The sequence below is a fragment of the Leopardus geoffroyi genome, chromosome D1 (assembly GCF_018350155.1).
Source record: "Leopardus geoffroyi isolate Oge1 chromosome D1, O.geoffroyi_Oge1_pat1.0, whole genome shotgun sequence".
Taxonomy (NCBI): domain Eukaryota; kingdom Metazoa; phylum Chordata; class Mammalia; order Carnivora; family Felidae; genus Leopardus; species Leopardus geoffroyi.
In genome coordinates this window covers 88,742,787-88,755,780 of record NC_059329.1, presented here as the reverse complement: position 1 = coordinate 88,755,780, position 12,994 = coordinate 88,742,787, and the positions used below count along the sequence as shown (strand labels likewise).

Below are 12,994 nucleotides of genomic sequence, written 5' to 3'. Positions count from 1 at the left end.
GGAACAGGCTTGATTCCAAGCTCTACCCCTTACCGGCCGGTTAGTATTGACTCAGACAAGTCACTGACGTCTCGGAACCTGTTTCCTCACAGGCAGAACGCAGACCACCAGACCTACTATGTGCGCTGGCTGGAGATTAAGTGAGTTTCTATACCTGGAGCGGTTGGCACAAATTAAGACACGGCTATATGGCAGGTGTTATGAGGAGGAGAGTCACTCCCCCCCGGTAACCCAAACCAGAAACAGTCTTGGGCCTCAGTTTCCCTGTGCAAAAATTTTAAAAAGGTGACTAAATCGATTCTTACGTCCCCTTCCAGAAACCTCTTTGCTTCTCTCTCTCAGAGAAGGCAAGCCCTCTTCTTCTTTTCCCCATTGAGCTTTCTAGAGCAGTTGCCCTCAGCTAAGAAATCCAATGGGCGACTTCAGGGCAAAAGAAACCTGCAGGCCCCCAAAGGGGCAGCTGGGGGAGGGAAAGGGCACGGCCAGGTCTCCTGTTTGCTCAAGGCTGGGCTTGTTCCTCGCCAGCATTTGCTCAACCACAAGCAGTAGAAAGGTTACTGTTTAACCCTGAAAGAGCCGAAGCTCAGGGCCCAGCCCATCTGCATGGAGGGATCGGCCCTGCAGGGCTGGGGTGGGGGAAGTCTTCCCTGAAATTCTTCACAAGGGTTTGCCTGCAGGGCTGTTTCAAAGCGGCTGTTCCGTGGGACCCAGATGTGCCCTGGGCCAATCACCAGCTAGCTACTTCTCAGCCAGCTCAGGGTTTCTGTTCACCACTTACTTCCCCCAAATCTAGAAGGCAGATTGATGTGAGGGCTAAGCAACCGGGCTTTAGATCTGGGGAGAGTTGGGCTCAGATCCCGGGTCCCCTGCTGTGTGGGACTTTGAGCAAGTTCCACGTCTGTCTAGCCAGAAACTTTCTGATCTTCACTTTCCCCACCTACAAATTGAGAACAGTCGCAAACTCACAGGGCTGAGAGAATCAAATGAGGTTGTGCATGTGGAAAGCTTAGCAATTAGTAAAAAGGAATCCCATAAATACCACAGGACGACGCAGGCCAGTTCTCCACTTGTGACCAACTGCCCACGGCCCCTTTCCTTGGGACAGGCATCTTTTCTGTCTGCAATCCCCTGACTGCATCCGGAACTATTCAACCCACAGGGAAGCCTTTAGGATAAGGAGGCCACAGCTGCCCCATTACCACCTGCCCCCCTCCCGCCCCAAGAGGCTCCTCTACCCATGAGCACTGCTGCTCCTTGCTGGTACCCCCTTTGCTAGGGAAAGCAGCCAGAACAGAAAGGGGCCCTTTTTTTTTTTTTTTTTTTTTTTTTTTTTTTTACGGGGCACAGTAAATGGTTACTACTCATAAAAGAGTTTATGTGTCTTAACCCTTACTGAGTCAGAGTTCACTTGAGCTCACCCAGGCTTATGAGGGAAGAAGGTCAGCGTCTCCAACCCATCATGGCACGCTGCCTGGGCAGTGCCCTGGAGGTGGGCACAGAGGGCCTGGGGCTAGCATAGCTGAAGGACTTTCCCCAAGTTCTATTCCCTCTGAGGCCCAGTTCCTCGGGTGGAAAATGAGGACATTTGCCCCCCACCGACAGCCTCCCAAGAGTCTTGAGAAGATCAAATGAGATAATAGATAATAAACGTGTCTTGAGAATTGTAAAAGAGCATTATTATAACCAACTCACCCACACTCCCATATACTAATATAGATTTTCTATGGTACATGGTGATTACTTTATGGGGTATAAAAAGAAATCCTTTTAATTACAAAGTAGGGGGATTATTTAATGCTCCTCTTTAAGCTTCCCAGATTACCTTCAGCATAGCTTTTATTATTTCTTTAAGAAAATGTATCATGTAGATACAGGTAGAGACTCTGGAACCTTGGAGGTGTGGGTTAGAATCCAGACTCCCCATCCGAGGCCATGTGATCTTGAGTATGCTAACCTTTCCAAACTCAATTTCTTCTCTGGCCTCAAAGGCGGCATGGAGGGGAATGTTGATGTCCTGTGTTGAAGGATGAATAACCCAATGGAGTTAAAGCTGTCCGGTCTGGCACAGTACACGTGGCCTCAATGAAAAATCAGTTCCTTTCCCCTTCTTTAAGTATCAGTTCTGAAGATGTTTCTCGAACATAGTTAACTTCTTCCAAGGTTGGAAAAAGTACGTTCAGAGCCTAAATAAGAACGACTCCACCTTTCAAGTCAAAAGCACGTGGAGAACAGAACCCGCCTCTCTTCATCTCCAGCTCAAGGGGGGGATTCCGGCAACTATCCTTAGCCAAGTGCTCTGGGTGAAAAGCAGATTTTCTCAAGTCTGCCTGACTGACATCCTGGGCTGGGAATGTTCTATGGCTGCCCTGGGCATTGTAGGGTGTTGGCTGCATCCCTGGACTGTAGCCACTAGATGCCAGATGCAACCCCTTCCAGCCTCCCCCCCCCCACCCGCCCCCACTCTCAAAATATCCCCTGGGGCCAAATAACCCCCAGTTGAGAACACTACTTAAAAGAGAGCCCGTGGAGGCCGGCCGCTGCAGCTCCGGCTTTGATCATGCTGGTGTGGCGACCTTGGGCTGTCCCCTAGCTTTTCTGAACTGCTGTGCCCTCTCCTGGGAAAAAGGCCTGGCATTTGTACCTGCGGCATAGGTTTGCTAGAGGATTAAAAAAGATAAGGGGCTTTAAAGCCCCTAGGGCAGTGCTTGGTACAAATAAAGAGTAATTACCTCATACACACACACACACACACGCACGCACGCACGCGCGCCTGCACGTGCAAGCACACAACCTGTGAATTCTATTTCAAACCCAAAGTGGAATGAAATGTGGATTACCCAGAGGGTTTTTCCATCTGCGTTCTCTTATCCCTCCCTTCATGAGCAACAACAACTGGAGAGAATGGTATTTGACTCTGTGCCCCAGTGATTGCCCAGACTTCCACATCTACCCAAGAAATCACCCTCTGTGTAGCAGCTCCTTTCTTTCTTCTTTTCTTTTTTCTTTTTCTTCCTTCCCTTCCCTTCTTTCCTTCCTCTTCCTTCCTTCTTCCTTTCCCTTCTCCTTCCTTCCTTCTTTCCCTCTCCCTCCCTCTCTCTCTTTCTCTCTTTCTAAATTTTTTTTATTTTTAAGTAATCTCTACACCCAACGCAGGTCTCAAACTCACAACCCCGAGATTAAGAGTTGCATGCTCCACCCACTGAGGCAGCCCGGCGCCCCCTGCACAGCATTTTCTAAGACTGACACTTCTGGAGACAGAAGTCCGCTGTATATGTGAAGAGGAAGAGCCAGGCACGCTACCCAGTAGACCCCGTACAGATGAGTACTTCATGCCAGGCTTCCCGCCCGGACCTATTCAACCTTAGGCATCAACTGCCCTGTAAATGATGAGCCACTCGCATTTGGTCAATCCAAAACCCATTTCTGCAGAGAGATAACACTGCACTGTGCCGGGGTGGCCACAGCCCACATTGATGAGGGAGAGACAGGCCACTTTCTCCTCCCCACTTTGTCAATGGGAAGATGCAGGTGAAACGCAAACCCCCACGGTGCCCCAGTTGCTAAGGACTAGGACCACTTCTGTGCCAGTGAGACGTGCAGACAAGCCACTATCTTCCCCCGGTCCTCCTCCAGGCTTTCATCAAAGGCTAAGTTCCTATCTGGTACCAGCTTGACTGATGTGTGGGTTAAATGAGAATGTTTCCAAAGTTCTCACATATTATCTCGCACATGGCAAGTGCCCCCAAAATGTCAGCTATTGTTATAGGTTCTGCCCATGAGTCTCTCGTTAAACTGTGTTGATCGCCTTCGAGGACATTCTTGGGGTCGGGGTAGATCCTTCAGAGGCAGGATAGTGTAATGGTTGGGAGCTCTCATCTCTGGAGTCAGACAAACGTGGTTCAAATCCTGGCTTTGCCAATTTACTAATGGGGCAAGTTTGGACAAGTTATTCAGCTTCGTTGGGCCCTAATTTTCTCGTTTATAAAATGAGATGATATGAAAAGGGTTGTTGAAAGACAAAATGAGATGATGCCTGTAAAATCCTTGGAAAAGTGTTTGACACATAGTAAGTACTCGATAGATGTCAGGTGGTGTTTATAATTATTATTATTATTATTCTTTATCGTGTGATGACTGTTATTTTACTGCATCTCCAAGGAGGAAATTGAGAGCCAAGTTCATTTCAAGCAAGGCTTGTAACTTCTACCATCCATACAATGCTTTGCAATCCCAGGTTGCCAGCATGGTCAAGTCTAGGCTGGATCTCCGGCCTCCCCACCTCCCATTTTGGACTGCTCTATGGATGCGCCATCAGGCTGAGCTATGACCAGCATCTCTCAGCCTCTGCTCACAGAAGCTGTGCTCTGCCCCTCCGGGCATGGTCCCTGCTCAGGGACTAAAAGCCATCCCTCCTGTTCCCCCTTCCTCCTACCGGACACACCATGCTGCCAGGAGCAGTGGGACAGCACAACCCCACAGGCTCTTCGTTACCGCCTTGGCATCGTACTTTCACACACCAGTTGGTTTGCAGGTGCAGAGGAGAAGGGCAAGAGCTCCTGGAAGACTGTGGCCAGAGGGCTTCTCTATCCTACGGGGTCCCTTGGCCCAAGGAATGCTCAATTACTGCAAATCTAGGATTTGAGTCTCATAGGGACAGAAAAGCAAGGGGAAGGAGGCACGGCTGGGACTCTGGCAGGGAGCTGGAGCCATATACCTCAGAACCTAGAAGGTTCTGCCCAGTCTTGGGGCTCCTAGGAAGACCGAGTACTGCTCAACTGATTTCTCTTCCTTTTGTTTTCTTACATGTTTATTATTTATTTTGAGAGAGAGAGAGAGAGAGAGAGAGAGAGAGAGAGAATCCTAACCAGGCTCCATGCTGTGAGTGCAGAGCCTGACATGGGGCTCAATCTCACGAAACGTGAGATCATGACCTGAGCTGAAATCAAGAGTTGGGTGTTCAACTGACTGAGCTGCTCAGGTGCCACTCTCTCTTCTTAAATATACATAGAGAACCGGCTAGCAGAGACAAACATGACCTAGTTTGGGCATGCTCATCTGGAGGGATGTAGGTCTTTCGATCTGTGGTGTGGCTAGTGAGATCTCGGACCGAACACTGTAAAATAAATAAATAAATAAACAAATAAATAAATAATAAATAACAACAACAACTATACTATAGCCCTTAGGGCTTAGTGAACATTTAAAATGTGCCAACTCTATGATGATAGTCTTAAATGCGTTATCTCAGTCAGTACTCACAATAACTCTATCAGGTAGTATGTCACCTAACAGATGGCCTGTCTGAGGCTCCGAGAGGTCAGGTAACTTGTTCATGGTCACACAGTTTAGCAAGAATTGGAGCCAAAAGAGAATGGAAACTCAGACCGTCCAGCGATAAAGCTCTGGGAACTTAGCCACTTTCTGCTGAGAAGCGCGTGTTTGGCCAGAAGACAGAGTTGCTTTCGACCCCTCCCCCCTTTCCATACAGAGTCACAGCATTCTCCCTGTGCCATCTGGGGCCTCACACCGTTATTGAGCTTCTCCAAGGTTATAAAATTCTCTGGTCCATCCAATCATGCCAGGACCCCCAGTGAGTCTCTGTCTTCTCTCTTGCCAGTGTATCAGAGAGAGCCTTCAGAATGAAAGAAGAGAAAGCTGCTTTCATTTTGCCACTTCTACAAGATGCTCAGGTAGGAATGTGTTAGTAGCCTGAAAACTGGGCCATGATAGCCCTATAGCCATTAAAACAGATCTATGTATATATACGTATCTATACGCACACGTACATGTATATATGTGGATATGTATGCCACCTATATGAACATGTATACACATATAATATAAATACTCTTTCTATGACTCAGTAAAGTAATTTGTATTTTATATTTTGGAAATAAACTAGCCCATAATTATTTTCTTCCTCTGAATGAGACCTCAGGACAAAAAACATGGTTTGCTCCTGCTGTGAGGGTGAAAACACACTGGGAGCGATCAGAGTCACAGAGTAGATCTGAAGCAGGGCTCGGCCTGCATTCCCTGTCCCCAGCCCCAGAGGACTGAAGAGTCAAAGTCATGGTCTGCCCTCTTCCCGACTCCTTTATTCATTCAACCACATCATCCCCGAACTGCCACAGAATTGGCTGCCTCGTGGGTATTTTTACTCCTCAAGCCAGAGGAGCAATTAGGCATTTTAAATAATTACTTATGTGATGACGGCGATATTCAGACCATTCTGGGTCCTTAATCAAAGTTACCAGCAGGTGAATTCACAGCATTTGCCCTGAGGATATTCCACCAGCTTCCTGACTTCCTGTTTCAATATGACTGTCATTTCAAAAGAACTACTCCCAAAGAGGAGAAAAGAAAATTCATGTACGTGTGAAATTTAACTGAATGTAAGACAGGCAATAATTCATGTTTTCCAAATGAATCAAAATGTGAATCAAGCTTGGGGAATGTATTTGATCCTCTTGGGATTACATCACAGGTAATTTCATACCCTCATAATGTGTTTTGAAATAGACATTTCAGGTTCCCAAGGGCAATATCTGAAGCATTATTCCTGTGCTTTCAAGCGTTTTCATGAGTGATGATGCAGTGTTGGGAAGCCAAGTGTTGATCCATTATAGATACACTTTACTGACTGTAAGCCATTTGGAAATATACATATCATGCTGATCTTTATCATTCTTGGTGCCAGACTCATACAAGATGCAGATACTGACAGAGGACAGGCACCAAAGTTGATTAAAAGATTGCCTTATATGACCTCCTGGGCCTTTATCAATCCCTTTCAGAAATGACAAACTAAGAATAGGGCAAGCTTTGAATCTTCAAAGGTCATAGAGCCTTTGGAAACTAGGGCTCTCTTCTCCCAAAAATGCACATTCACACCTTGCTTTGCATATATTTTTGTGGGTCCCAGGCCCTCTAAAGACCACTGACTCCTACAGATCCCTGTATGCTATGGATCTTTAAGAAATCTCTCTTACACTCATGGTAGATTGAAATTTAAAGAAACCTTTGTAGTGGAGTCAGGGCCAGGAGACATAAGTTTATTCTGACACATGAGAGAAAGCTTGAGAGACTCTATTCTTACCCTCTTACTTGGCACGGACGTTACCCTGTTTCCCTACAGTGATAACAGGAAGAGCCCCACCAACCCCCTCCATCGGCAGTTGAAGTAGGAACAAGGCTTCATTCATTCTGGACCTCTGTTTGGCAATGCAGTAAAGAATTCACCATTTTCCCCCCAGCCTGAACATCAGTATCTGTCTCCCTGCTAATCCCCTTTCTCCAGTCTAAAACCAAATAATCATAAAATAGAGAGGAAACTGTATAGCAGAAGAAAAACAGGCCTCACTTCCTATTACAACCACAGGTGTCTACAGGTCTTTGGAAAGACCCAGGTGTGGAGACTAGAGCATCCACGGCTACTCCTAGGACGCTTATTTTCCAACCAGGCTGAAGAGGTCACACAGGTGTCCCTCAAAGTTTGGTCTATAGACCACCCGTATCATCATCACCTAAGGAGGGCTTAAACTTAAAAAGTTTTCTTGGGTCCCACCCCAAACCTCTGAATCAGAATCTTCATTTTTAAGAAGCTCCCTTCACCAATCTTTAAGCAATATTATGGTTTAGAACTTCTGGTCATAGACTCACCTACTTGTCTCCCCTCAAATTTTCACAACAAGATAGCTAACTCCGGGAGATATTATCCTTGAAGGGAACACCTCGGAGTGGAAATCCTCTCAAAGTCAGAGATAACGCCTGCAGTCCAGAGAACTCAAGCTCCAAGCCATCTGTGGAGAGTCTATCATATTATTTGCTAACTTGAAATAAAGCAGGCCCTAATGCTCAGTCCTACTGAATTGTGAAATTCAACAGTGCTCAGCTATTCACAAGTATGAGCCTTTGAAGACCTGAACCAACAAACCTTGCCTCAGAACATAGCCTTTGCAGAGGATTTATTTATTTTTTTAATTTTTTTCTTTTTTTTTCAACGTTTATTTATTTTTGGGACAGAGAGAGACAGAGCATGAACGGGGGAGGGGCAGAGAGAGAGGGAGACACAGAATCGGAAACAGGCTCCAGGCTCTGAGCCATGAGCCCAGAGCCTTACGCGGGGCTCGAACTCATGGACCGCGAGATCGTGACCTGGCTGAAGTCGGACGCTTAACCGACTGCGCCACCCAGGCGCCCCTGCAGAGGATTTAGATGACGATCGCTTCCATCACAAAATCTCATGGCTAGCTTACCTAACCCACTCCCCATCTTAGGCTTTCAAAAGATTACTCAACCACCCTAGATTTGAGGCTTTATACCCAAGAAAATTGCTGTCTTAGCCTTCAGTGGCAAGAAATGGTCATCAAGAAATGCTTGTCTTGCTAATATAAATATTTACTCATCCCCTTCAGTTAATATACATTTATGGAATGTCTACTAGGTGCTGGGCACTCTGCTAGGTGCTGGGGACACAAAAATGAACAGAACATAGACGCTGCCCTCCCCTGATGGACTATTCAGCAAAGACACCACTTCCGAAACAATGGTAGCTCTTTCCAAAGTCGTCTGAGCTCATTCCCCACCTCCTGTTGGGGAGAGAGTGAAGCCAGAGCAGAGGGAGCCAGGCAGCCTGCTGGCGTTTGGAAACAACCAACCTTGGAAAGAGCCGTGACTACATTTAAAAGCAGGACGGATTCTCTCTGGCAACCCCATGCCCTTGCCTTCACAGGAAACCCGTACTAAGATATCGAACTGGCAGACAGGATAATGCCCCCGACTGTCACAAAGCAGCCTCAGCCAAAACCGATCTCCACTCGGGAGAGAATAAGGTAGTTAGTTGTCTGGCTGGCTGATTGTCCGTCCCCAAGACAATGGCACGTTTCTGTGTGGGAGGGTTAGGAGCAAGCTGTTAACATAAAACCCACCGTAAACAGAGCTGTTAATTCAGTTGCTGGCAGGGTCTTCTGTTATCTTCTGAATACCTCCCAGAGGGTATAAGCCCTACCTTTTCATTTGAGTTGGCAGCAGAGTTATTTTTTTGCACCTGCTGCTCTGCTCCAATAACAACGCAGTTAAGCATTGATTTGTTGGAAAATAAACAGAAAAAGGCAAAGAAAGGCATCTGCCCGAACAGCCTCAGCTGGTTTGACTGAGCATTCATGCCAATTTGTTTTTCCTATAAAAACCAAAGAAAAACCTGTGCTTTCAGTTTGGATGCTCCCTTCCCACTCCCTCAGAAGAAAAGGAGGTATGGAATAGACTGGCCAGAGCTGGCAGGGCCACGAAGCCAGAAGACTGGCTTCCAGTCTTTTTTTTTTTTTTTTTTTCCATCGGCTGGCTCTGCGAAGGCACTGAGGGGTGTCCAAGATCTGCAGAATGACACGGCCTGCGTCCAGTCAGCCCAGGTTAAGATCATGAATCAGATTAAGAGGGGCAGAGAAGGGGCTGCCAGGATACGATCAAAACCTAAACCCCGCTCTTCTCAATGGTTGACTTCCGAAAGTCAACACGGCTCAGGGAGGAGGTGTGGTCTCCAGGTTACCTCCTAAAGCCGAGACTCAGCGTGTCGAGTCTCAGTCCAGCCTCTCCCACAGATTTCCTCGGTCCAGCCCTGGGCAATAAGCAGAATTTGAAAACCTCTGGTCCCTGGACCATAGTTTTTCCATCAGGGAAACGAGGCTATCCATACCTACCTCGAAGGTGGGCTGTGTAGACTCACTCATGTCCCGCCAAGTGACTTGAGGTCCCACATCCAATGTGGAAAGGACCCGAGACGTTGAGGATGTGATTTCCGCATTAATTCAAGCATGATTGCACTCCCATTTCTCATCACTCTGTCAATATCACATGACGAGCTCAAGCCCAAAAGGGCCACAAAGAGCTAAACAAATCACTCAAATGTAGATCACAACAACACTAATTAAGCAATGGCATCACTACCCAGCCTTCCACGTACACAATCAGAGAAAGCCTCTCAGCGTCTCTTTCGAAGCCTTGAGAAGCAAGCATAGGACGTGGGCAATGTGTGATGTTCCCCTCGATTACCACCTACCCCTGGCTTTCTCTCAGCCACTTGGTCTTCATCATCACCAGACCACCGGCTCAATGGGGGAGTCACGGCAGCAGGTGGGGCCTCAGAAATGCCGCTTCTCAGGGAGCGTTAAGAGCTGGGTGTTCTGACAGGGGAGGGACATGGCTGGCTGAGCATTCCCCAGCATTCTTGTCATGAGCAGGGCGGGAGTGGAGTGCCTCCGAACCAAACTGGGCAGCCAGAAAAATAAAAGATTTAACAACACCCTCAGTTGACTGAAAAAAAAAAAAAAAGAAAATAAAAAAAAAAATAAAAAAAAAAAAGACCGACTATGCAGGAATGCGGGAAGGGTGGAGAGAGGTAAGAGGTGGGGATTGGAGCCAGGGAGGGGTTGGGATGCACTGGAACAATGGATTTGACCGTGTCGAGATTCGAGTTTCTTTCCAGGAAAAAACCAAGATGCTGCAGCCAAAGGAAGATTGATAGCCACTAAATGGAATCTCTCAGACTAATTACAAAACAACAACCAAAACTATGATAGCGACGATAGTTTCTATTTATCGAGCAGTCCTGACGTGCTAGGAGTTGAGCTAGACTTTAAATGATCTCGTTCAATCCTTGCCATAACCCCGGACGTTGGTACTAATAATTATCCCCATTTTACAGCTGAGGAGGCACAAGAGGGTAGGCAACTTGCCCGGGGACACAGAGCTAGTAAATGGGGGACTGGATATATTTCAATAAATGTACGGGGCCGGGAGCGGGGTTCTGGGAATGACAGGAAATGCAACAGAATTCTCTGTAACTTTGAAAACGGATCCTTTGTATTTCTGAAGCGGAAGAGGGTGTCTTTTAGGACCTCCCGCTTTTATTTTGGAAATTGAGATTCTTTAAGGACAGCGCCCATAATTTTTGCCCTAAATGTGGATAGGAGGCACACCAATCAGCCTGGTGGCATACTACGAAACGTGCCTTTGGTGTCCATCAGCCCAGATGCTACAGACACAGCAGCACATGGCCCCTCAAAGCCATCTGTCAAACTTTAGTCTGGCTTCTCGTCGAAAGCCCCGCATTGACTCAGGGGTTGGGCTTGGCTGCTCGAAGCCACCTCAGACTTATTAGCCATGATAAAAGAGCGGTCATAACAACAAGGAAAAAAACACTGTTGAAAAATTAAGGGGAAATTATGGCTCCTTTGGAAGAGCACCTTATGCCTGAGCCGTCACACATAGGTCCTGATGACAGACCTGCTGTGTTGTAGACATCACACCAATGAAAGAAAGGATGTGGATGTGTCACTTAGAGCCTGAATCCCATCACTCTGACAAACGAACCTAGGAAAGGTCCCCCATCTTCCACCAGGTCCATGATCCTGGGACAGTTTGTAAAAACAGAGCTGTAAAATGCAGACAGAACCTCATAAAGCTTATTCCATGATCATCTTTGAACTTGAGAAGCAAATGCCATTTGAATTTCCTCACAGACTAGGGGATCTCCTCTTTAGAAGTAGGGCTTTCTTTTCCCACAGATAACCATCAAATGACAGTGGGCAAGAAAGCCAAGTTCATTCATAGCACCTTCCTACAAGAATGACAGGCTCTCAGCACACCGGGGCTCATTTTCCCTTGCAGAGCACACTTTGGAAAATAAAAAAATGAAGACAACTCATCAGCAAACCTAGGCAGCTCCCTACCAGAAAGGTAGGGAACCAGGTGCCTTCCAGCCTGTTACTCAGACATTCCTCCAGTTGCTTCAGAGGAAAGAAATCTTTGATGTTCAAAAAGAAAAAAAAAAAAAAAAAAAGAAAGAAAAAAATCATAAAACTCACCAACTCAGAAACTACAGCCTCCCTCTGTGACAGGCCTCAGCTTTCCACCAAAGGTCAGCTAGATGAGTAAGGAGGAACAGGGGGATCTCCACAGTAGAGTCCCAGCTTCCGGGTATCAGGAGTTGTCACACATTACAACATCGTCACATCCAGAGACGGACCAAGCTACATAATTCGCAGGGCTTGGCGCAAAAGGAAAATGCAGAGCCCCTTGTTCAAACTGTATGAATTTCAGAGCATGAAACCAAGCACAGGGCCTTTCTAAATGTGGAGCCCTGTGTTACTGCACAGGTTGCATACTGAGGACATTGGCCCTGTCCAGGGGGTCAGTCCCATCCCCGGTCTTCACCTGCATCAGTACTCAATCAACATGGGGAGAAGAGGGAAATCTTTTGTCATTTCCCCAGGAATGATCTCCTGGAGCATTTGGTAGTATTAAGTAAAATATGACATTGAACATGCCTTAATAACACCTAGCTTATGGCAGGCACCCAACAAATGTTAGCTGTTATTATTATTACTATTATTATTATTAATTATGATTAATCATTATTTTCATTATGCCGAGGTCCCTCCACAACTCCAAAGCTACCCATAGGCAAAAGCAAAGAGTGGGAAGAACATATACCCCTGTTTTTACAGAGACCATCTATTAGCTGAAGTCATTCAGAAATCATTTCACTGGCCCTGTGCAAGAGAATGATCTAAATTAAGGGTTCCTAGCCTTTTACTTATATACATAGACCCATTTTTCAGTCTGGTATTGACCTATGGACCCCTCCTCAAAATAATGCTTTTAAATGACAAACTAAAATAGCAAGATTAGAAAGGAAGCTTATATTGAAATACAACGATCGACTTTTTAAATACTTTTACAATTAATGTGATATAATAATAATATATATGCTTCTTAACACATTAAATAAGAATATCTAGTGCAGGTCAAACAACCTCCATGGCATCAAAATCATGATGAACATCGATATTTTGAGGCATCTGCAACAGGTGTAATGTATATAAAAATGTCTGTAATTTCTCTTGGTGACAGTCAGTTACAGCTAACATTACTGTAGAATTTTGCCTACATTTACATTGAAAGAAAATGTCCGATTTTAGTTAGATGGTTAAAA

The 12,994-nt window shown here is 46.1% G+C and overlaps 1 protein-coding gene across 3 annotated transcripts in view; it reads right to left on the bottom strand.

Moving 5' to 3' along the window:
• Nucleotides 1-12,994, bottom strand: part of EHF (ETS homologous factor) — a 43,167-nt gene that overhangs the window by 23,625 nt on the left and 6,548 nt on the right. Inside the window, exon 1 of one of the 3 annotated variants that reach the window (XM_045484929.1) lies at nucleotides 9,699-9,780. The exons of 1 other annotated variant lie outside the window; for it this stretch is intronic. In XM_045484929.1, coding sequence (XP_045340885.1) covers nucleotides 9,699-9,728 — 30 coding nt within the window. In that variant the 5' untranslated portion in view covers nucleotides 9,729-9,780. Of the gene's footprint in view, nucleotides 1-9,698; nucleotides 9,781-12,994 lie in introns of those variants that run through there. One more of the 3 variants, XM_045484928.1, reaches the window with a different exon arrangement.